Source organism: Heterocephalus glaber, unplaced genomic scaffold (assembly GCF_053883595.1).
Source record: "Heterocephalus glaber isolate CG9 unplaced genomic scaffold, H.glaber_assembly_v1.0 deba00001572, whole genome shotgun sequence".
Classification (NCBI taxonomy): domain Eukaryota; kingdom Metazoa; phylum Chordata; class Mammalia; order Rodentia; family Bathyergidae; genus Heterocephalus; species Heterocephalus glaber.
Window position 1 is genome coordinate 7500341 of NW_028258357.1, and position 26417 is coordinate 7526757.

At 38.2% G+C, this 26417-nt stretch overlaps 1 protein-coding gene across 6 annotated transcripts in view; it reads right to left on the bottom strand.

Moving 5' to 3' along the window:
* The window catches only part of Kitlg (KIT ligand), an 80180-nt gene that overhangs the window by 38415 nt on the left and 15348 nt on the right, over nucleotides 1-26417 (bottom strand). For all 6 annotated transcript variants that reach the window (XR_002390140.2, XM_013066578.3, XM_087192578.1 and 3 more), the window contains exon 2: nucleotides 10342-10455. Coding sequence is in view for 5 of the 6 variants with exons in the window: in XM_013066578.3 (XP_012922032.1) it covers nucleotides 10342-10455 (114 nt within the window). In the remaining variant the exon portion in view is untranslated. The remainder of the gene's footprint in view (nucleotides 1-10341; nucleotides 10456-26417) is intronic.

Genomic DNA, 26417 nt, shown 5'->3' on the forward strand with positions numbered 1-26417 from the left:
TTCTCCCTGCCTCCCGGAAACACATCTGGGTGGCTACAGAAGGTGGTATTTTCCGTTTTCATTTATTTCAGGTATTTTCAACTGTCTTGCTCTTTACACTCGACTTCTTCCTCTCAGTCAAACTTCCCACCCTGCCTCTCCAATTTCTTTTGTCTTCTTAATATTCCTCTCTATCTTTGAAAAGCAAAATGACCAAGTCACCTTTCACAAGCCTTAGTGGCAAAGACATAATCAGATACCTTGGCAGGCGTGAAAGCTAGAAGAGGACACTGAGCAGCTACATTCTGCTTCATTGTGACCCAGCCACACAGACTACAGCCGCCACACACGGGAAAATGCCGCAGGAAGCGCCAGGGTTACTGAGCGCAAGCTGCTTAACAATCTAGCCCTTTCTTGAGCATAATTCACATTTCTTTAAAAATACAGATGTACCCCCCCAAAAAAATACAGATGTAGATTCAGTTGAATTACTATTCATAAAACTTAGGATCTGAGATCTAAAGAACAGAGAAGAACGTCAGGGCTATGCTGGCTAATTCCATTTTATGAAGAATTTATATATAAAAATCAAAATTAGGTCAAATAAGCAAAGACAGCTTACAAGTTCTTTGACTGCAACTATCATTATGGGGCGGGGTGCTTCTTTCCACCTTCAGCTGATTTACTGATACTTACTTTGTAGTAGTACTGAAAGATAATACTATTTTTTAAAAATGCTTGACAACCTGCAGTAAGTTTTTATATACGGTCTCTATCACAACCCCATGAGGCCTATCTTATTGAGCCTATTTACAAATAAGGGCAGGGAAGTTCAGAGAAGTTGAATGCATTTCCAAGGCCACAGGCACCAGGAGTACAATGCAATGGTACAACGCAAAGCCTGGCTCTATGTGCTGGTGCTCTGTCTACCTAACTAGAGAGCAATCTTTTCTTTACTGCCATTACATTTGGAAGAGAACTTAGGCTAAGTCACTTCATGAATTATTATACTACTTTCTAAGCACTTACAGTATGTTGAATAGCATTCAGAAAACACACATAACCTTACCATAAATTCAGCTTCTCTGATGCATATTGATCACTGTGGGAAGTTTTACAGAGCAGAGGAACTATTTGGCCTATAACACAGATGTTCCTGAGAGGCCCCGAGTTTGATGCTTGGGCCAACAGAACAGCTTCTGGAGACAAAACTGCTTAAATTGAATGGATCCTGGCCTTGCTACCTGCGAAATTAGAGTCTCGGGGAAATCACTTCATCTGCATTTCCACATGTGTAAAAGAAGAATCATAATGATACCTAGCTAATGGATTTACAAAGATTAAATAACTCGTGTGAAATGTTAAGTGTCTGGGCATGGTGTGTGAATGTGTGTGAGTTTCTATGAATATTAAATGTTGCGGAGGAGTGGGGCATTCTAAATAGAGAAAGTCACAGCCAAAGGCCAAGAACTGAAAGCTCATGGTGTATTCGGGGACCAAATGGATAAGATGTGAGAAATATGTCAGGAAAGCCGCATTAGCGAGGGGCTTCTGGAACGCTGGACTAAGAAGTTCATTAGTGGGAGGCAGCAAGGTTCACTACGAACAGTTCTACCACCAGAAACCTAGAGCAAGTCACTTGGTCTTAGGCAAATTCCAGCATCCCTGGAGACCTACTCCTTGTCTGTAAAATAAAAATGGTGAAGCAGATAATTACTCTGATTTCTCCTAAGGGCACTGGTGCAACTCTGAATGTGGCAAGCAGGGAAGGACATGATGAGATTGAAAACTGTGACAGTGAATTTGAAAAGATTAGTTTGGGATGATGGATTGGAATAGGGAGAGAACGGAGATGGGCACTCTGAAAGTCCTGAATATGTGTTAAATATTTATACAGATACTAGAAGTCTCTAGAAAAGCAGGAGCCTGGTCTAGATTCCAGGGAGGTATGCTGTCGGTAAAGTTAAATGGCTAAGTAATCAGGGCTACCTATTTTGAAAACAAATCTGTTCTTTTAAAGTAAGTTCAGGACAAAATGTAGAATTTAATTGACGGGAAATTTTACCAAAGGCCAAATCAGTCCAAGGGGCTCTGCTATGAAGAGCAAGGGTGCCAGTATTTGTAAAATGTCTACAACTGCAAAGCAAGTGACTTAGTGACAGAGTAACTAACTGAAAGGTCACCACTACTTGGTTCTTTGGGTGTTCTGAGGACCGACCATACTCAGTGACCCTGGATAAAACTGCATAGGAGAACAGCATTCAGAAATGCTGGAAACTCAGCCAAGCAAAAGGCTTTGCAAGCCAAACAAGCAGTGGCTGCATACCATTCCCTGGAGGTATTTGGACTCAGGAGAAAGAACTCAACATCGGAACACTTAACTCCCTCTCTAAGTCACCAAACTAAAATGTTTGGGTCTTGTGATTCGAATGTCCTTAAGGTCCCTAAATCTCATGAAATCAGTGGTTGCTTGGACACTGTGGGAGATCTTTACTACCCCAATCCCCTCTCTCACATCCAAGGGGAGAAACAAAATGCAGTAGCAAGATCCCCTTGACACCACTTAGGAAATGCATTGCACATCTGGGCCTTTCTGGGAGAAGAGTCCATGGATTTCCATCTCTCAGCCTCAGCAAAGTTTAAAAATCATGGCTGCTGAGGGGAAAAACTTAATACTTCAAGTAAATACTATAGTTCATGCCTGTACACCAGCTTACTCGAATGTTGGCTGTTCAGCCTTCAGAAAGAAGTAATACAGGAGGCTGAGCAAGGTGACACACACCTGTAAATCTCAGCACCTGGGAGGCTGAAGCAGGAGGATTGCCAGGAGTCCAGCCTGGAGTTCACAGCCAGCCTGAACTACACAGACCCTGTCTCAAAACAAAAGAAATAGAGTTGGGGATTTAGCTCAGTGGCACTGTGCTTGCCATGCAAGCGCAAGGTCTTAAGTTTGATCTCCACTACGAGAGAAAGAAAGAAAAAAAGAAAGGAAGGAAGGAAGGAAGGAGAGGGAGAAAACAGGAAATGGTTTTCTGTTTCTTTTGATAAATTATCTCCCAGTAATACTGATTTTTAAAAAATCTAATTAACTAGGTCAATTGAATGCCTTTAGTTTTCAAAAGTACCTGGGTACTTTTAAAAAATAATTCATGATTCAAAAAAATTAAGATGACTCCAGAGATTTTTCTAGATCATTTTTCTTCAGTGTAAAATACCTCACTAAAGCGAGATAACCTGTTTCCTTTCAAATAGAAGAGCTAAAAATTTTTCTGGAGTATTTCATAGTTTTAATATGGTTTGTCCCCTCAAAAGCTATGTTCAAATTTAATCCCCATTATGAGATGCTAACACATGGGACGAGGTGGGACTTTTAAGACTAATTAGAAGCCAAGTTTGTTGGTAGAAACCTCAGCACTTGGAAGGTTGAGGCAGGAGGATCAAGGTCAGCTACACAGTGAGTTCAAGTCCTAAACTTGACAGTTAAGACCCTGCCTAAAAATAATAAAATGAAAAGAGTGATTTCATTTCATGGGGCTCTGCCACAGGCCTCATCACATGTGTCTTCTTCGACCTTGAACCTAAACTGTGAGTCAACCTAAGCCTCTTTTTATTTATTTTTTGGTGGCACTGGGGATTGAAACCAGGTCTTTCACACTGAGTTAAATTCCCAGCCCCACTCCCCTCCTTTTATAATTTTGTGACAGGGTCTCGCTAAATCAACAGAAAGGAAAAAAGGGAAAGGAAAAATTATTAGAAAAGAAAAAATGGAAACAAAGTCTATGTAAATAAGGAAGGGTGGAGGGGGTGAAGGACACACAGATAATGGGGGAAAAAATAAGAACCAAGATACATCATGTACAGGTACAAGCAGCCAATGATAAATGTAAACGTATTGGATACCTAAAATGTACCAATAAAAGAATTTAAGCAAAATAGATAAATAAATGAATGAATGAATTTCCCAGGATAGGTTCAAACTTGTGATCCTCCTGACTCAGCCTCTAGAGTGCTGGGATTACAGGTGAGTGCCACCACACCTGGCTCCCAAACCTTTCTATAACTCACCCAGTCTGTGGTTCTATGTTGCCAGTAACAAAAAATGAACTAAGACATATACAGTATAAAAATTGTGATGATTTTAATTAAGTAGCACTGAGCTTCTACAATGTGACAGTTTCCTAATCACAGTAACATAATAAAAAGACTACTACTCAGGAAACAAAATTTAATACATTACAATGATAATTCATGAACTGTAATTGAAACTTTCATTTCACATGATTGGGAAGGCATTATAAATTATGAACTAGGTTCTTGTCCTTTATAGATAAGGAGTTACGGGTTCAAATCTCTACTCACATTTCTATTTTCCAGGTGCTAACAGGTTACTAATCACTAAATCCCATTTTCCCAACCAATCAGCTAGGGATAAAAATAATTATTTCATAGGGTTGTGAAACCCAAAGGTGACAGTCCACCAAAGTGTTTTGCATGGTGCCTGCATAATCATATCACAGCTGTTGCTTTAAAAACCATGGAACAGGAGACATAATATGTAAGTGGTTTGTTATAGCTTGTCTCTACATGTCCCCCAAAGCCTCATGCAGTCACAGAAGGTGGCTGGATCTAGAGTGTATGATGCTGGGATCAAAGATGTGATGCTAGGTGTGATGTTAGGACTAAGGGTGCCTCACCCTGGGTGTGAGTGCTACCCAACCTAAGAGTGAGTAGGCTGGATAAGATGTAAGGGACAAAAAGAAGGCTGCTGTTGTTGTTTGCTGCTTGCTGCCTTCTGCTTTTTTGCCCTCTGCTCACCATGAATTGTTTCTCCTCTGGGATGCTCCTCTGCCATACTACCCTGTCTTGGAGCCAAGTTACTAGAAACTGAAACCCCAACAAACTGTTGAGCTAAATAAACCTTTCTTCCTTTAACTTTGGGTGTTGGGTATTTTGTCTCAGCAATGAGCAAAGTAATTATGACATGGTTGAAGGAAGAGTAATTTTTCATGATAAAACTGATACAACAAATGACCCAGACAGTTTTTATAAATATTATTTTGAATATACTTCTGTCCTTTGTTTAAAACTAAATAGCCTAAATTTAGTTTTAAAAAGGCAATTTCTTCTGAGTATTAAAAATGCTTAATATTGCAAACTAATACAAATAAAACTTTAAAACTATTCATCTATCCAATTATCGCTTTGTAATGGTCAAAGAACAGTATGCAAGGACCCAACTTTTAAAAGAGAAGATATCATAGGTCATTTGAAGAAAAGTTTAGAATTCATCTAGAAATGAAGAGATTCAGAGACTCCAATTCTCCACTTTAATGCAAAGGTAATTAAATTTGAAAAGCATACTATTTGAAGGAGAATAAAAATAAGAATTAATCAAAACTGCTTAAAGTGTGAAAATCTGTTATCTGAGAATATATTTACCACCTCTCATTATATTAATCTTAAGTATTAATGTATTAAGGTTGTGTATTAATGTAACCAACTTCAAATAAGTGCCTACCACAAGACCAGGAAAACCATGAACTCCTTTGTTTCAATTCTATCCTACTGATTTGTGGACTGACCTTGAAAAGTGTAATTTCAAGGGATGGGAGGGCAACCTACCTTCAAAAACATTTTGAAAAGAATAAATCATTACTAAACAGATAAAAAATATTTTTTAAAAAGCAAGAAAGTCACATTAAATTCCCCCAAATGTAGAAACCCAAATGTAGAGAAAACATTACAAATGAAGATTAGAGAGAACAAAAGGGGAAAATAAATTTCAACTATTTCAATATTTGGATTCTTCATTTACATGAACATTGACAAGTATTAAAAGCTGTAACCTACCCATAAGATACAAGTTTTTAAAGTTTGATTCATTCTCTTCTCAGACACTTGACTCTTTCCTTAGGTAGGTCTGAGTTTGCCATTTAAAACAAGTCTTGCAACATTTTTTAGAAACAAAGCAAAATGTTCTGTAAATAAATGAACTATTATGCTAAGTAAACATGCCAGAGGATTTCAAATAAAAACCATGGGGATAGCAAGGGGAGGACAAAGTGTCCAAGAAGAAATTTAAAAAATAATAATGTAAAGCCATAAATCATGTGCTTCTGTGACATGAGAATCACTCCAAGCAAACAAGCTTAAGGTTTGTGGGCACAGTGCAATTTGCCACCTAATTCAAGGGCAGAACTGGTAGAGAATGCAAAGGAGTGATCTCAACTGATGAAATTACTGTGAGCACAAGGGAAAAAAAAAGAAAATCACTTTGTTAGCTCATTTTCTTCCTGTCAAATAAAATGCACCAAGGCTATGCCTGCTGAACAAATTCCTCTTATGCTGTACAACCCTTAGTCAAGGTATTACTGAAGAGTTCAAGAGGTGCAAGCTGAAGAAATAATATTATGGAATAGAATAACTGACAGCTGAGAAGTACTTCCAAAATTCTCTGATTTTATAGTAATCTTCTTTGGGGCCCCAGACCTCTCTGAAAAATGACGAAAGCTATATACTTTCTCCTCAGAAATGGACATAACGGGTAGAAAGGCAAAATTGAGTTACATGTGCAAGTGTTTGAAGTGTATGAGTCCTGGTTTAAGAACTGTTGATCATGTCATGTTTGTCATTTTAAAAATCAGGAAGTTGAATTCCAGAAAGGCTCAGTAATTTGTCTAAGGTCACCCAGCCAGGAAATAATAGTACAACTGGTATTCAAGTAACAAGGTATTCTCGATTTCCATCAAGATTCCTGGCCTCATCATTCTTTAGCAAAATTCTATGCTTATGTATATCCATAAAACTCAGCCGCCATGCATGTTGTTTGCATTAGCAATATTAATGCATTAGGATAGAAACACCTGACTTCCTTTCAAACATGAAAACTAAAAACAAAAACAACCAACAATCCTCTAAGTATTATGGCCTAATCTGTCTTGGAACTTGTACACAAATTATAATTTTGTGGGATATTAGTGGAAAACATTAAGGTTCCTACACCATATTTCCACAAGTGTGAGATTCAGTACTTCTACAGTGATAACCTTACATCTGTACCTTGAATTTGTGGTCTTAAGAAACTGGCACTGGATGGTTCTCAGTGATCTATGACCAATTTCTAGCCCAAGCAGTGGCTTCCAAGCATTCTTTCATAAGCACGGATCATTTCTCAAGGCAAGTTTTATTTGCAAAGCCCACTATATAAACAAAAGTGGACGGTCGTGGTGGGCTTTGGGACCTTCCTGGAAAATCATTCTTTCTGAAGATATGCCCCTGGTAATGTGATCACATGGGTAACGTGACCAGCAGCTGAGTATAAAACCCACTCCTGGGTTTGTTTTCTCGTTTATTTTTAAAATATTTTGTTTTGATTGTTTCTAAATTTCCTTCCAGCTCCGGTATCCTAAGGAAACCACTACTACCACCACCATGAACAGCTAAGATTCCACAGGCACTTACTGTGTTTCAGGCTCTGTTCTATGAAAGTGTTTAATTCTCACAATCACTCTGTAAGATTAAGTATGATTAATCTCTCTGTTATAATTGATGAGAAAACAGGCACAAAAAGATTACGTGATAGTAACTGGTAAAATTATATATAATATATATATGTATATATATTTTTTTCTTTTATGTATTCTGCACTACAAAATTGGTAAGTAGGCAAAGAAAGCCAAAATTTATTTTTTAACCAGTGTACATGCTGGCACTAATTGGGCCCTATGTTATACTGTAAAATCTTTTTAATGGTATCTGTTTGTGTTGTTACTGTGGTATTAGTGATATGGGTGTGTATTTTTACTTAGCTTCTCTCCCAAACTAGATTATTATTGTCCTGAGCTCAGGGATTGCTTTATAGTTTTCTTTTTCCTTCTCTATAAAATACAGATTTGAATTACGTAGCTTTTTATTCAATTAGAAGTGATCTTCTGAGTCCTACTTTTTATTAACTTGACTTGTTTTCCATCATGTTCTTTAAAAAATTATCCAAAGAAAACACAATAATTTCACTAGAGCAATTCTTGAACTTAATTTATTCCCCAGAGTCAACTGCTAGAAGGAAGAAAGAGCTTTTTTCCCCAGTTTGGCGATGTGACATTTGCCCTTGGAGTGAGAAAGCATATTTTATCGGGAATATTAATAAATATCCTTTTCTGGACATTTCTTTCTTATCTTATTAAAGTATCTTGCCTTTTCTTATTGTATTAACTGATAGGTGACTGGCTCATAATAAGCAGATGATTAAAGACAAGAATAGAAAATCTTGCAAGGTGCTTATAATACATATTTATGCCACTTAAAAATATCAGCTTGACATTTCACAGGAAGTGGCACTTATTAAGTCATATTCTTTAAACACTTCCAAAATAATAATGCCAACAAGCTATTTTTCATTCTTTCTTTCCTTTTTTTTCCCCTTGAGATTTGCTGAGTAGCCCAGGTCAGCCCCAAACTTGAAATTCTCCTGCCTCAGCCTCACAACAATTTTTCTTAAATATCAAGTGAATCTCGGATATGCTCAGTCTGTGGTCAGATGCCCCATTATTTTCCAACTGTGCTTCACTGCCACCTATTTGAAATTTGCTCCCCAGGGCCACTGCAAGTTCCTCCAGCTCATCCTCAGCTCCCACTGTCATACAAGCACTTCCACGAGAGGTGTCACTCCCCGGTGACTTACTTTAAGCACACTTCAGATCTTGGCAGTAACCTGACATCCTAATAAAGGTATACAATATAGATGTAGCTAGTCCACAATAAGAATTCAGATTAAATTAAGGCCAAGAAATGTTTTGGTCTTTAAACTTTAGCAGAATAGACAGTCTTCAATAGTTCTTAAACACTTTCAGAAAGTCATGAAAAATGCAGACACCTCCAACCGTTTCTCAGATATTTTGAATCAGTTTATTGGAGCAAGATTGAGGTACTTGTAAATTTTAATGGGCACCATGAGTGACTCTAATGGTCAAAGTGGAGCTCATCTTTGCTATTTTCACTTGAAAAACATTCAATGAACCTTTCTATTCAGAAACTCACAACTCAGAATATGAACATACATTCTTTGGATCATGAACGAACAAGAAACGAGGAAAAGGTCCATGATCTATGTTTGCCAAAAAATATTTCCTCCTTACCTCCATCCCTAAACTCAATACTTGGATGGGTATACAGTAAGCAAACATTATACTGATTTGCTTACCAGTCCTTCAAGTAAAACATGTGACTACATTTAGCTGCTGCATCAAAGAATTGATTTTTGCAATGTTAGTGATCAGTCTCACTAGGCAAATAAGGGTTTTAAACATGGACTGAGTGTCTCAAAAACTTTGCACAAATTTGTGGGTGTGTGTGTGTGTGAAGGTGTGTACGTGTATTTTGTTAATTCTACACTGAGCCAGTCAGACTTCAACTGTAAAAGTAAACCTTCATTTTTAAATTCTGCTATGAACATATAATAAAACATGTAAACCAAAAAAATATATATCAAAAGTAAGGAAGGAAAACAGAGGCCTTTCTACTCCATATTCTAACATCTCAACAAGGACACTTTTTTCTTTTCTCCATCCGCATCTCTAGGGTTTTCTAGTCAATATTCAAATAGCAAAGGGCCACTTAACTGGCTATTTTGAGCCAAGAACTTACAAAAATGCTACTCCAACAGTGTTCCTCTTGAAATCATACGTAGTAGTCCAAATACGTATGAAAAATCTGCCCTCCATCATGAGAGATGGAGAATGCATCCCTGGTACCTTCTGCTCTCTCTGGTTTGAATCTTAAAAGAAGCATCAAGGGAAGGCAGGCAAGGGGTTGGCAGTGAGAGGGCAGCGGTGCAAACGCCCTCTGGTGAGGGAAGAGGTCCAACGTGGTGAATATAGGACGTGAGTCTGTCCCACACTTAGCCAGGAAAGTCCCTCCTCCAAATATATTAACAGAGCGAGCAACTACCCACCCATCTCATGCCAGAGTCTACGCTGATGGAGACAGGGGAACAGCAGGTGTCCTGTTGTTAAGCTTGGTGGAGAAGAGCAGGAAGGCATGTGAAGGGTACACAGACATCCTGAGGAACCCACTCACATGGTAACGCGGAACAAGCTGGTGCCAGTTCATCAGCACACCGCGTGTGACCGTGAGGAAAAGGCCAGCTAGGGAAGTGTCAGTGTCATGGTGTCCAAGGAGCCGGTTTTACCAATATATCTTCTCACACCTTGAATATCTCCCTCTCTGATCTCTAGAGATTCTTCAGAATAACTCAGCGATCCCTTTCTTCACCTTAGAAAAATATGAATCCAGGACAAGGAAATCCTAAATCTTTCATTAACTAGCATAAGAGAGTCTTAGCTACTGAAGAGCATTCATACTTACCAATTTTGTGATGTCTTTTACATTATCAGTCACAGGATTCCCGCAGATCTCTTTAGTTTTGACAAGAGGATTAAATAGGAGCAGCTGAAGATAAATACAAGTGATAATCCAAGTCTAAACAAAAACAGAAAAATTTCTTGGTGCCCATCAGTTAAAATCTGTAATCACACAAACTATTAACAACTTAAGCCTTGATGTGGAAAAAGTCAATCTACCATATTAAAAAACAAAAGGCATTCAATACTAAGCATTCAAACTGTTCTCACCAAACTTAAAAAATTAAGTCTCAGTTAAAAGCTTGTTGGAATTATTCTTTCAATGACATTATTAACTTTTGTCAAACATTTTCTACACCCAATTTCCTAAGGCAATTAGGAATAAACTTGTAGCAACATGTGAAGGATTTATCACTTAGAGTGACTTAAAAAAAAACTAGGGAATGCATAAAATTCAAACCTTTAGGCATCAAAAGGAACTTTCTCCTACTATTTTAAATGTAGAATATTTGGCAAGTAGCAGCATAACCCCTGAACAGTGCTTTAATTCAATCATTTACAACAACTCACTGAGTTAAAGTGAGGGAGATGTATTTTTAGATCTAAGACAAAATTTAGCCTAATTTCTGAGACAACAAAAGAATTGTGTTGAATGTTTTTTTAGCCATTTAATGAAGAAATATATTTCCTCAGCCAGCAGGAAGATATTTTTAAACCACAGCAGAAAGTAAACACACACACATACACGCATACAGGCACACAACCCTATGTGAAAAATAACACTTTCTACCATGTATTACAGTTATTTTATGCATGACTTATTTTTCCATATTATACTATACAGTAGAATTTTATAAACTTGGGCATGTGATTTCTTTTTTCAGTTATCTTTATAACATAACATCATGCTTTGCATATTTTTTTTTAAAACCCTTAATAAATAGGTGCTGGGTGAACCAGTGGCTAAACAGAAATGTATTTTCATGCTCTAATTCAATGTTTCACAACATGAACATGTTTCACAAGACAGAGACTCTGCTGGTCACTAGGGAAACTAAAATGATGAAGATGCCCTTGAAACTCAGAGGCAGGGAAATAAATAACACCCACACCCTATGATAGATGTTTTGGGAACATAGAGAAGAAAGCAATTAATCAATTAACCCTGAGGGGAGAGCCTGTGGCAGGAAAGCAGCACTAAGAATAGGCAGAGAAAATGTGTCTCTGGCTGGATTTGGAAGTCTCCAAGTGTCAATAAAAGATGACCATGCCAGGAAAGATAAATAGCACAATCAATGGTGATATGGAGATGTGAAAATATTTTAAAATATGTGCAATTTCTTTTATGAGCTATAGCATTTTAAAATTACACAAAAGCCCAGATGTACGCAGCTAAAAATCTTACATAGCTAGCCATATGTTAAAAGGAACTGAATTATTATTTTCAGTTAATATCTGTGCACTAACTAGATATTATACTGGATCAAATGGATAATTATCACTTGCTAAAATTTCTAACAGTATGATACTATCTATGTAGATATAGTGACTTGTAAACAAAACTAAACACCTTTTATTCCTTTACCATTGTAATCTTTTTTTTTTTTTAAGCAGGAATCATGTTTAGTTTTATATAAGGGTACTTTGAGTATTGTGGGGTCACATTCCTCATATTACCACTTCCCTCAAATCGCCATGAAGATCAATTTGTGTACATGATTTGTTGGGGAGTTTCTCTTTTAAGGAAACCATAGCATATAAATTTCCCCTAATAACACAGCCTTCACATGTGTAGATATTTATATAATCCTAAGCTTTCTTTTTTATATTGGCCTTGCTAAGATGCAACTCCCTTTCAATGTATTTCTCCAAGGCCCTCTTTCCTGATATGATTTGCGAAGCTGCCCTAAGGAGGCTCAACCTGGCTAATCTCACTAAGAATAATATTCATATTCTAGGAGCTAGGGAATATTCTAGGAGCTAGAACGTGTTACTTATGGCTTGCACTGAATGAGTATTTTTTTAACAGTTGTTCACTCATTCATTCACCAAATATTTATTGAGCACTAATGTAGGCCAGCCATTGTCCTAATGCTAGGGATATATAATGAACAAAAAGACAGAAATCTCAGACCTAAAGCTCTGTCTTACTGACAGAAGATGATCCACGTAACTGGGTTATACAATATGTCAAAAGAAAAATTAGAGCCAGGTAAAGGGAGTTGGAATGACAACGCCTACTCTGATCTATGAGGTTCACACTGACAGTCACCTCACCAGATACCAAAAACGTCAACCAGGACCCAGTGGCATACCTGCTTTTACTGTGCTCTGCTTCATTTCACTTCACAGATCCTAGAGTTTTTACAGGCTGAAGCTTTGTGGGAACCCTGCATTGACCAAGACTATCGGTGCCATTTTTCAATAGCTCAGAGGATCCCTGGCATTTTTTAGTAATAATCTATTTTTCATGAAGTATGTACACTGCTTCTTAGACAAGATGCTATTGAGCACTTTTCAGATGGAAGTATGATGCAAACAACTTTTATATGCACTGGGAAACCAAAATGTTTGTGTGACTCACTTTATTGCCATATTTATTTTATTGTGGTGGTCTGGAACTGAACGTGCACTATTTCCCTGGCATGCCTATAATGAGCTTTAACCAATGACTCAGGACAGGCACCAAAAGAAGAGGTACAGTGCCAAAAGACAGATCTCCCATGACTTCCTGGCTCTCTCTAAAGTCCTCGAATCACTGCACACATCGGACATGTGTGGCAATGACAGGTGACACTGGATTGAGTATGCAAACCCACTCCTTCAGCTTCTATCTTGCTAGTGAAGTAGTCCTTCTCAGGTATTTAATGAGCTTCCATCCCTTTTCCCAAGCAGCTCTCCTCAGCCAGTGCCAAAGCACATATAGGTGCTTGCTCTCTTACCTAGTAATTTCAGCAGGATACTACTGCATTAAGTATGCCTGTAGACATTTCTTGCATTTTTGTTGCAAGGAGGATTATACGGAGGATCAAATCCCCATGCATCCCTGAGTCTAAAGAAAAGGCTACAGAGCAGGCTTTTCCTCCCTTCCTTCTTGAGACTGAAGTATGTGTCGAAATGGCTTGAAATGTTTCATTTCAAGTTGACTGGCAGGTGCCTCATTGAAAAAATTTTACCAAATATTGGATGGAGCTTCAAAGGCATCCATACAGAGACCTGTGGGAGAAATATCGCAGAGAGAGAGAGCAAAACTAGTGCCAAAGGCCTACCGTGTATTTCAGATCATTTCTATCAAAGCAATATGGAGAAAAGCCAGTCTGAAATGAATTTAAGAAAGTATAAGGCAAAAAACAACCAGAAACAGTGAGCATGGATAACCTTTTTTTAAAGGGGCCTCCTTCAAAGAAGAGTATGCAAACAAACATAAATAAAAGCAAACTGGGATGGCAGCTGCCCAGGAAGTGGAGATGAAGCGATTTTTATTTGTAACACGGTAGAACTGCCAAGATGTTTGTACGCCTCTGGAGATGATCGCACAGGAGGGAGCAACTGGTGGCACAGGTCAGAAAACAGGGAACTGCAGAAGCAAAGACTCTGAGTAGACAAGGAAGAGTGAAACTGAGCTCAGCATAGAGGGTCTGGCCTTCAACAGACATGCACGTAGTTCATCAGGATACTAGATGCAGATGCCACAATGCAGATACTACAATGGTTTTTATTTGTTTGTTTTAAACATTCCAAGGAATGAAGCTAAAATTTTTGAATATTTGCAACATATTAAGCACCTAATAAACAAAATTTAACTTTCACAGATCCTAATTTTAAAGATGAAGAAATTGAGTTACAGAGAGAGATGGTAAAATCAAGAAATAAACTCAAGTCTGCCCAACAGTAATTCCCGTTCTTTTCCCTACCCCATACTGTTCCAGAACTCACAAAAATCTGTTATATCATTTGTGAGTACTTTAATGGCATTATCTCTAGAATTTTAATAATTTTGCAAATACCAAGCATATGGAGACCAGTGTGTTCCATATTCCATGCACAGCTGAATATCCTACCTTTTTCAGATGATCATATTTTTGGTATAAGTGCTTTGATAGTTTCTTAAAATACACTAACACAAACTGTTATACAATTATAAAATAATTTCACCTGGATAGCATCACTTTTTTTTTTTTTTTTTTGGTACCAGGGATTGAACTGAGCTCCTTGTGCTTGTGAGGCTGGTGGCAGAACCACCGAGCTAAATCCCCGGCCCAGCATCACTTCTTTTTATTTCAGTGAGGAACAAATATCTGTAAAAATACAGTTTTGCTCATTTGATAGGAATCTACTTGGTCAAGGCTAAAATTAAATTTATGCTAATTCAGTAATACTCAAATATCCTTGAAAAAAAATCTGTATTTCTTGAAGTACTTTCGTAGCCATTATAAATAAACTCACATTGTAATTTAATTTTGCACATACTTTGTTACCATTAAGGGATACTCTCCTTTTGTAAAGTTAAACAATTCATTCTAGCATAGTTAAACATTAGGGTGGAGGGGAAATCAAGTTACAAGCCCTGAGAATTCTGTACAGCAGTACTAAAACCTCCCTCGTCATTGTTCTTGAAGAGGTCAGAAACGCAGAGCTTACTGCTTTATGTGGAACAACCTTTCTAGTATATGGCCCCCAAACTTTCATGATCTTTTAAGCTGTGGGTGAAGCATTAAGCTGCCCTTTTCTTTGGTGATTCAGGTTCATCAAATAAAGGGACAACTTGGAAAGCACCGCAGTGATGTTGTCGTGACTTCTTTCTTCTTACAATCGTTCTAAATTACTGTACTTTCTGGAATGACTGTTTTTAAATTTTTATTTTAGTTTTTGTTTGTTTCTTAGTTTTTCTCAGACTGTCAGGCCATTAACTGCAATATATTCTTACTGCCAGCATGCCTGTTTTGAGCCTCCTGCAGGCTTCCTTGATGGGATGGCAAGCATAACACATGTCCCATCCATTAATGGAGCTTTGAATAGGCAGTGTGATGGTACCAGAGGTGACCACATCCTACGGCTGGAACTTGTGACTGTATTACTGTATATGGAAAAAATGGATTTGCAGATGCGATGAAGGTAAGGACCTAGAGATGACAGGATTATCCTGGATTCCTGGGGCTCAATCTTTTCATCGGGTCCTTAACAGTGAAAAATCTTTCCTCAGAGAAAGATGAAATCATGGAAGAAGCTCAGAGAGATGATGACCGGAAAAGGACTTGCCTGGCCACTGCTAGCAATGAAAACTGGGAAGGCACTGGGAATGAAGAAGTGCTAGGGGCTTGCAAAAAGTTAGAGGAGGGGAGAAAAGAAACAGATTTGACCCCACTCATTGACATGTTGGTTTTAGTCCAGTGATCCCTACTTTAGACTTATGATCTCCAAAACCATAAGAGTATTTGTATTGTCACTGGTTTGTTATAGCAGCAATAGAAAAAAAAAACAGACCTCAATAAGCATACTTTATGAATGAATTAATGAGTGAAGAGTGTAGTGTAATGATCCTCAATCTGTTCTGGGTGAGGAAAGTAAGCAGCCTCTCCCAGAATTGTTTCTCCAACCCCTATTTTAGGACAAGAAGCTCAGCTTTTTCTGTTTTATTTGTGCACGCCACTCAGTGAGACTTTGTTTCAACAGAGGTTTCCAAGGACAAGAACATACACACAAACACACACACACACACACACACACAATTTTGGAAACCATGGCTCCAGAAAACCTCCAAGCCCCTTATGGTGTGACCTCAAAAAAGTCAGTTCATCCCCCTGAGTGTCCATTCATCAGCCCATAAAACAAGAGAGTAAGAAAATGTTTGCCTCACCCATCTCATGAACTATTGCTAAGAATCAAATAAAAAAGTTATTGGAACCAGAGGTGCAATACAATTATTTGTTGTGTGGCTTAATGGGTTTTGAGTTGGCTAGGAAACCGGGGAGGAAAGGACTTCAGAAATGTTTGAATAAGAGTCTGAGAATGGATTCTCAAAGGTAAATCATCCATGACCTTGATTTTAATTTTTTTTTAATTAACTTAATTATATTTACCATATATGACATACTGTTTTGAAGAACATATACACTGTGGAAGGAGAGTATCACATTTAGTTACACAGTTATTCTGACACTAGCTAGGAGTTCGGAAACTTTTGTCAATTCATTTCTTAGTTTTCAACTGTGTCTAGGGTAGTCTAGTGAATAAACAATAGACTTCCAATTAAGCAAGGTGTGCCAAAATATCAACAAAGTATTTATCTTCCTTTTCTCTCTCTTCCTCTGTCCAACTTGTATAAACTCCAACAAGGGTACTCGGGCGCCTAACTGCGTGGGTGTACACACAGGCACATGCACTGGCCCTGCTACAGTTACTGTGCTGAAGCAGATGTCCCTTCTGCTCTAAATTGTATCTTTTCAACCCCCTAATCTTTTCTTTGTGTGTGTGTTTTTCTGCAACATTCTCTGCATCTGCACTTGACATTTTCTTTGGCTACTTTGTTTTAGCATCATACAACTATTCTCTCTAGGTCACGCTCACTGTGTGATAACCTCTTATTCCAAGATAACCTTTCATTTGCACAGACACATTGAACTAATCTCACTGACAGCAGTTCTTGCATAGATCAAAAGTGTCCCTTGCATACTCCCCTCAAAACACAAAAGTATAATGATCCTTTCATTGCTAAAAGGTGCTTTTAATTATTCGCATGTTGGAAAAAAAATAGAAGGCTAATGAGAACTCTGTATGCATTGTTAGGACTAAATCCTGAAACAGAAAGGGTCCCGGTAGAGAGAACTAAGTGTCTGAAACTCAGGCTCCATTGACAATGACAGGCACCAGCTCCTTTCCAGGAAGCAGATTTTAACAGTGGCAGATGGTCCTGGAAAAGTACTTCAAAGAAGGGACAGGACTTCCAGGAAGATGAGGCTTGAACCTCAAATCCAATGGCTTTGTTTAATTCTCACTTTTGTTGAGAACCAACCTCAGCAGACCCCAATGAAATGTTCACCCAATCACCAATCTCTCCTAGACACAGTGGCTTCCTCACGGTATGAAACCACATGCCAAGAACAGGAGCTGCAAAGTATGTATCCTAAATGTGAACTATTTACTTGATCTGAACATGTTTTGTAACACACAAGTCACACTGCAGACTTCTTTGCTGCAATAGAAATTAACATGCACGAGGCCCATGAACATTAGGGAAATATAACCTATTTGAAAAACCAAAGCATCCCAACAGTCTACACTTGAGAGGAAAGCAAAGAAAAAATCCTTCTATGAATTGTTTCTCTGAATGTGAGAAGTGATTTTAAAATATATATTACCTGGGTCCACACTGTAAAATTCATAAAGTCAGAAAGAGTGTTCATTTTCTTTGCACTTCCTTTGCATAGACCTAAGAGATGGTATTAGAACTGCCCAGAACAAAACAGCAGCTGTTGCCAGAAACAACGTCTCTTTCATCTCACAGGCCAGCTATGGAAGCGGGCAGTATCCTTCCAGCCCAAATGTGTTTTGGAAGACAGCCAACCAGTTTAGCTACCTAGAGCTGGAAAGCAAGTTACCAAGACACAGGTATAGTAATTAATCCTGAGTTCAGGTCTTCTGAGGTCTTAGGAACCATAGCCTTTAAAAATATTCTTGAAGCCAACCAACAACAGGATTCTCATTTGGCAAATGGCCTTTAGTTCTTGATGACTTTTTTTTTCAAGATTTTTATTGCTTAAAAAATATATCACTAACTATTATGAAGAAAATACCTAACCCTCCTACAAAGACTCAAATTCTTTTCTAATTACTGTCCAGTACTTTCAAAGGGTCAAAGGAAGGGAAATATTTAGCAGCTTTGTTTGTTTTTTACACTTCACTGCTATCAGTAAAGCAGATGTTAACTAGACACCTAGTGAAAACGAAAAGCAGCTTCAAGTCAAAGGGGTGTGCTGACATCTTATAAAAGATTGTCTCCTACCACTTTCCATCCTTTTATTAAGATATAAAATTAAAATATTTTAAAATATGAGTGATCGCTAAAATATGTGGTAAATAAACTTTTTTAAAAAAACAACTGAACAATCTAGAAAGGAATTGCATCATACAAAAAGGCAGACAAATATTTTTCTTCAATATAATAAAGATGTTTAAAACTTACAACTATTCAATCTACAGGGGAAAAAAATCACCCCATGATAGTCCTTGTTTTATATATATATATAATATTTCTATATAATATTTATATGTCATATATATCACATATATATCATATATTTGTGAGTTACTTAGAGGAAAAAGTAACTCAATATCTATTGAGGGCACATATTTCTTATTACATTCCCATCAACCAGATACACATTATTACCCTTCTGCAGATGAGCACAATGTCATTCAGAAAGATTAAGTAACTTCCTTACAGCCATCCTGCTAGTAAATTGCTGAGCTGGATTTAAACTTGAGATCTGCACTATGCTTGAAAGTAAAACACTGGGCCTGTGAGATAATAAAACTGATTTGATGTATATTTAATAAACCATTAAATTTTATTTAAAATTAGGTTGTAGAAGGCATAGATCCCTTTAACGGAATAAGTTTCTAACCAAAACTACAACATTAAGTACTTAGTAGGATGAACTGAACAAGTAGTGTAGGCAAATGAAATTGCACTGAAGTGTAGAGTTAAAAGGAATTTTACATAGCTAGAGGGAGGGAAAAAAACCCAAAATTTAAAGTGATAAACTGTTCCTCCTGATAAAAACAAAAGTAGGGGCCGGGAATTTAGCTCAGTGGCACTGCTCCCTGCCCCGAATGCACAGGGTCCCGAGTTTGAGTTTGATCCCGGGTAGCAAAAACAAAAGTAGAAGTTTTCAGACATTAAATGACATCAACCCCCAAACCACTTACTCAATAAACAACTACAGAGCACCTGATAAGTACATAAGATAGACACAGGAAAGACATGGTGATTGGCCTCAGGAGGCTCAAGCTCCTAGAGAGCATGGTGGGGTGGGATTCTCCATGAGAGGAAAGCCCAGGACGCACAGGTAAACCTGGCCTGGGGGGACAATGAGCTTTCAGTTAGGTGAGGTGTCCAATATGTCAACATAGTGTCCTGAGGGAGAAGATCAGGACAGGTTCTGGGAGAGGAAGCTTCTTCAAAGGTATGATAGGAGGTAGGCAGGTCAAAAGGAGCTGGGAGGATAGAAGTTACCCCCCAAAAGTGAGGGAGCCAGGCAATTTCAGTTTCCCATTCACGATACTAACTGGAAAATGAATGTCAAGGAATAGGCAACATCTGATGAGGCTAGAAAGCACGTAAAGGCCCTCACTATTCTGCTGATTTTATTTTCTCTTAAAGGGACTGAGGAGCCCTTGAAAGATGTTAAGCATGGGAGCATCAAGAGCTGATTCATATTTGAAAGGTTTACCAGGCATCAGAATGAAAACTGGAACTAGTAGGGGTAGGGTCCAAGCCTGGGGGCATGAGGTCAATTTGGAGGTCACTGAAGCCACCAGGGTGCGCAAAATAAGGGCCTCAATGGGGGCAATGGAGGTCAGAATGGATTGAAATGGACACATTCAAGAGGCTGCAGAAGTAGAACGAAAGGTCTTGTGACTGACAGAAAGTTTGTGGGGCAAAGGGGGAGACAAAGGAATTTCGGGTTACAGTCTGGGTAACCGGATAAAAAGTGGTGCTATTCATTGAGCTAGATCCGTAAAAGTGGCAACTGGAGATTGGGGTTATTACCAGAAACCTTACAGAAAACTACACTAGGTCGGGTGTTCTATCACGAACCAGCCACGCAGAAGATGGGAGAATGAAAGGACAAATAAACACACAAGGACAAATCAGCTGATTGTGGGGTACTAGAGCCAATGGAAAAGAAAGAACTAAAGAGAGGGTCTGATGAATAAAACAAGCTCTAAAGGACATCAACATGACAGTCACTGGGGAGTAGGTAGTGGAGCTGACCTCATGAGGAGAGTTCCGGAGAAGGGATGGAACTGAAATCAGACTACAGTGGATGGACTGCAGGAGAGGGTGAGGGACCGGCAAGGATATCTGAGGACAGAAAAAAGTCAGAGAACAGAAAACAGGGAAAGAACACTGCCTGAAAGAGTAGAAAGTTCACTCTCTTCTTGGTAGAAGGAAAGAGGCAGTTCTGAAAAAGTGGCATTTGAGTTGTTAAACTAAGCGTTTCTCTTAAATGGCCTACAAAGAGGGGATGACTCATATGTGGTTAATGAGAACCAAGCTTGGGCTGTGACTGTAAAAATCCCTGGAAGGGACTTGCTATGACAGAATAAGCATTTGTGCCAGCACTATAGATTATTTTATTAGTAACAATGGTAAAAAAAAAAAAAAGTCATTAGCTATTCATAAATCTAGCCCTTCATTAGTTACTCCAAAGAGAAGGACAAAAATTCCCTACACAGTAAATAGGGAGGGATAGAGGGGTTGAAGGGAGGGCAGGGGAAGGAGGAAAAAACAAGAACCAAGAGAGTATGTAAAGGTGCCAATTTCCAATAATGAATGTAACTGTATTGTATACCTAAAATGTACCAATAAAAGGATGTACAGAAAAAAGAAATCCCCTACACAGTGTAATTTATTTTAGGAAATTATAATTTATTTTAGGAAGCTAGTTAATGGCTAATTCAAATCAAATTCTTAAGGATTTTGTTATAATTTCATATGTAATAAATTCGTCTAGAGAAATGATTGGATGCTAATTAAGTTTTGAACCTAGAATTACAAGCTGTTGTTGACTCTTTTTGCTAAAAGTGTCTATTTCCAAAGAAACAAGATAAACAGGTCCCCGACACTTCACAGACAATGAAAACAGAGTAAAAAAACCTCATGACGCTTTTGCAAACTACACACCTATCTCTAGCACTCTGTGGCACTAGTTCTTTTTGGATGGTATAGTCCTCTTACTCCAGGGGTGGAGAACCTATGGCATGTGTGCTACTTGTTTTTCTTTTAAGACAAAAGATGTTAATTTATAAATTTGCTTTTTCTAAACTAAAACCTCAGCGTTCAGGCTTAATTGAATTTTGGGATAAATAAGTGGGTTTTGGGTTGCAGTTTGGGCCCTCTCTCTGAAAGTTTCACCATCCTTGTCATAAGCCAATTAATCGTTCTTAAAATTGAATCACCATCATATGCAAGATTTTTAAGGTTGTAGCTGTTCAAAAGTAGCTATAAAAAACTAAGTTGTAACTTACACTGTTCCAAATATGTGACTCACTTCTGAAAGTGTCAATCAAAAACCTATGATTCTTGAAAATCTGTAAAATTTCTTGAACTTCAGACAATTTAGTGAGAGAAGCTGGGTGTACACTCCAGTGACTCTCTGACCCCGTGGGCCAAATCTGAAACTGAATGCCGGAACTTCCTGGAACTTCCTGGGATTTCCCCCCACTATGGATGTAATTAGATGTCCCAGATGTATTGTCAGTTCAGCTACTGAGAATCTGTCTCACGAGGCCTTTTAGTTTTTCAAAAAACTTAATCTGAGGAAGCAGCTTAGGCAGTCTCCAACAGTCTTTTTTCCCCACCTAGATTTTTTTAACCACATTAAAATAAACTAAGTCATTATACTCTAGTTGCTTCCAAATAGATGAAAATCAGTGGAGTTCAAAGCTTGACCTCAAAGAACATGGACAATCTTGATCATTTTCTCCATCACATTAGATGACAAGTCTTATCTGCAAAGGTCACAAAACTAGCTTTCCAGATTATGCAATGTATGCTGCTCATACCAACTGCTTTTTGCTGAATTGAACAAACTGTTGAAGTCTCTCCCTTTCACTAAAGGAACCTCACAGAAAAGGGGAGTCTGCTATCTACACTCCCAGAAGAGTGTAATCCTTTGGAGTGTTTACTTAGTGCAGATGTCTGAGTATAACAGAGAATCCAAATTTCTGAGGATGCATGTTAGCATTGTTCATTTTTTTGTTGCTATTTTTTTTAGTGCATGTTTATAATGCAGAATAGCAATGTTCATTTTAGGGAACTGGAACATGCATATAACACATCTTGATTATTTAAATCCTTTTCTTCTTTCATTTCCTCCCTCTTCCCTGGTTCCCTTCCATTTTAACAAGCCTTTCACATGGTTCTTATCTTCCCTCACATCTGAGACAGACTATCTTAGATAGCTCACCAGTGCTATATGGTTAGGGAAAACACAACAATATCTGAAAAGGTATATAAGCTTGCACTTTGTTCAAGGGCTTTTAGAGTCTTCTGAGTAACTTGGTAAATGAAAAGTTAAGTACACTGAGTGCACAGGATACTGCGTATTGACTCTTTCAAACCCCATTCCACCTCTCTCTGAGCTGAGCCTCCTGTCCTTTCGTAGCCAGAAAGCTAACAACTCCATTTCCTGACTCCTCTGCAGTTTGCTATGGTTGCTGATATGACTTAGACTTCTAACAGCTGAACAGGACTCTGCAAGAATTCTTATGCAAAGGAAAATCCTTGAGCAGAGGGTGGATGCTGGGCATGTATTTTTCTGGGTTGGGCAGGAATGAAGCAGTGAGATTTTGCAGTCAGCACCCAAAACAACTTCCTGAACTGGCTGCAATGTATGATTCCTTTGGGTCTGTAAGTCATCCAGTGCAATGCTACTACCCTGCTGTTTTCAATCTGTAGCATTTATTGTATTGTATTGTGCTGTACTGTCTGCAACTAAACCCTACACAAAACTGAGAGATAACGTAAAAGTTATTAAGCATTTATTTCTCATAAAGGTTGTTCTAAACTTCTCTTAGTTTTCCATTAGTAGTTCACAATTCCAAGTGTAAAATAGGGATCATTTTAAATTTTTTTAAAAAGCAATTTTTGATTGGCAGTCTGTGGGAGCTGTAACACAATTCTACCACCTTAGCAGAGCAAAGGATTTATTGGGTTTGACATGCCCAGGACTTGCTCTGGTAACAATGCCCTTCACCCCAGGTTCATTGAAATGGCAGAATGTATTCCTCTAAGCTACTTCAACTGTAGATTCATTGCTAACAAAGGCGACAATATTTGAAATGGAAGAAAGTCATCAAAGAAACACCTGCTTTCACATCTATCACTTACATTCAGTAACCCTCAATAAATTTTGTCATCTCTTTGAACCTCCATTATGGTGGTAATAATGTATCTTTTGATTTCTGAAAAAAACAAATCAGTGTTATATAAAGCATCCACAAGTGGACTGGCAGATACAGGAGATCATTACATGACTGTTAATGCTAGTTATTATTTTATTAGTAGTATAAATCCCTTACATGTTGGATTGGACAGCTGTACTGACAGTAAATGACACAATCTCATTCATGCTGTGCTTCCCACAGAGATTAACGATCCACACAGCAAGGTGATAAAAAGGTTGTGAAATTGCCCAGCGGCTTGGATTTAGATCAGCTCTCCCAAAGCAAGTGGGTTCTCTTCTGCCTGATGTAAAAGTGAGGCCGGATTGTTTGGGCAATGGGTGAATGTTAACCTAAGCAGCAGAGTTTCACAAGTCAACTTTAGCTTCAGTAATAAGTCCAAGACAGCTTTAGAAAACAGTGTATTTACTCTTGTACCGGAGTGGTATAGAGCGGGGGTGGGGTGGAGCCAGGAGGCACCTACTCTAGAATCAGGCGGGCCCATTTTTCCAACCCTATTCCACTACTTACTAATCTTGTGGCCTTCAAAAAATTATTTAATCTTTCTGTGACTCAATTTCCTCATTTGCAACATGGACATAATAAAAAGTACCAACTTAAACATGTTTGTTGAGAATTAAATGGGATCAGATATGTAAAGTACTTAATACCTAACAAACATAAGCTTTATGGCTATTATTTTCAGCCCAGTGTAGAGCAAGCATTCCCAGTACTGTCATTTCCAAACGTGAAGGATGGTGGCTCACCTGAAAGTCCATCCATTCTCCTATTTCTGTATCAGGCCTGTCAAGTTCTATCATTTGCTGCCAGCAAATGAAATCTTGAAATATTCACTTTTGTCCATTTCACTCTAGCACCTTGAAGTGGTTCTTATTTATAGTGCAAGCTCTCCCACATTTGTGAATGCGTGGATTGCTCATTAAGAATTCTCATACATTCAAATTCTCTGCTCCATAGACTGTGGTGGTGGCAATATCTAAATCACATGTATTGTCAATTAACCCAAGTATATCAAGTTGGGCAGAGATGAAGCTGGATAATGTACCTTTCAGTCCTCACCAGAGGGTGTCCATATGTACACATTGCCATTGCAACACCACCAGCCAGTGTTACTTAGCTGTCTCCTGCACCTGAGGGTAAGTACTACAAAGTAGGCATTTTCAAGTTTTATCTAGACTGGTTAGAGCAGTGCTAGGTATGGAGAAGGCTCTGGTAAATATTTTTAGGATGAATAAAGGATAAACACAAAGGTTTTGCTCATCAGTTGGGTATGAGCCATCACTGTATGTCTTACTCTTGGGTCTTATAACTGCTAAATCCTAATGATCAGCTAATCAATTAGTTAAATGCGTCTTGGTTTGCATTTCTAATATTCTTTCCACTTCTCTAGATCCATATAAATGTATAATAAGAATATAAAACCAGGAGTAGACTCCAAATTCCTTGAAGATTAGGGAACAATGTAACTATTTGCTTATTATTGTATCTGTGGCCTCTAGCATGGATAACAGCAAATACTAAATAATTTTTAAAGAATAAGCAATCATTGGAAAATGCCTCTCCTGGTCGATGGTGCCGAAGGGTGTTAAGTTAATGTGCTGACCTGGCTGTAAAATTCCCGGAGTTCCCTTTCTGAAAGAACTAGATAAATAAAAAAACCCACTGGCATGGAATGTAGACACTGTCCTAGAGTAACTTTAAGTGTCTGAGAAGTCTACAGTTTCATCCAACTATAAATTTCTCCCATCACTCCACTGAGGTGCAATCTATCAAAATCTCCGCAGCAACCCTTCATAAAACAATTGTTCATGGTGACTGTGCACTGGAAACTCACAGGGTGTAAGATTTTCTTCAAGGAGGAGATATATCCTGAAGTGATGAGCTTTTAAATGCTAGTCTTCTCTCCTTCCAAAGTATAGTTGATTCTTAATCTGTCCATCATCCGTACTAAAGCAGGTGAAACAGGCTCACAGAACTGAATTATTTTTCTGTTGACCAGACCCATTCCTACTTGGACTAAAGACAAAACCAGCTACCTTCTCTTCCACATCACACTGGCAAAGTGTTGATGCTTCCCTCTAATGTGAGGGCAAAAAGCAGTTGCATGCCAGACAGCCAGACTACTCGTGAGCTGACTCAATGATGCCTTATCCCTTCACAACCCCCCAAAAAGAAAGAAAAAGAAGATTGTATTATTGCATTTTCATGCTATTAAGCATGACTAAGTAGCAAGCATTCCAATTTTTCACCATGAAATATATGCTTAGTATTCACTATAATGACTCTAAGAGATTCTAAGTCCATTAAAGAATATATATACGGTATAAATCAGAAATAAAAAAGGAGATTTTTTTTTTTTACAATGTTGTCAAGATGGGAGTACTGGCCTCAGACATTATTAATTTTAAAAGTTCTGAGTTAATCTAAGTAAATACAAATTATTTGTGTTCTGAAATTCATCCTCATAAAAGACTTTGTGGAGATTACCAACTAATCTTCCAGGCTTAAAAAACAAGAGAATAGTATGGAAAATATACTTGAAGTCCTCAGATCCCTATTCTAAATAATGGTGGGGACAAAAAGAAACTTTCCCTCCCAGACACGAAAGAGGGTAAATGGGTAACCACCTCTAGACAATCCCTTGGGCTTTGTCAAAGCAGCTGCTTTGCCAAGGAATCAAAAGAGGAGAGAGGGGTAAATGTAAACAGGAGACTGTTTGGAAAGCAAAGAAAATCTCTCACCATATGGGACAGAATGGTGATCTACTTCCTCAGGAAATGAAAAGAAGGCCCCATGAACAGTGCATCCAGCTAAATGAAATTTAAAAGATATGCTTCAGCTGCTGAGTGTTTCAAGTGCCGAATCTGCACATTTTTTTTTTCACATCTA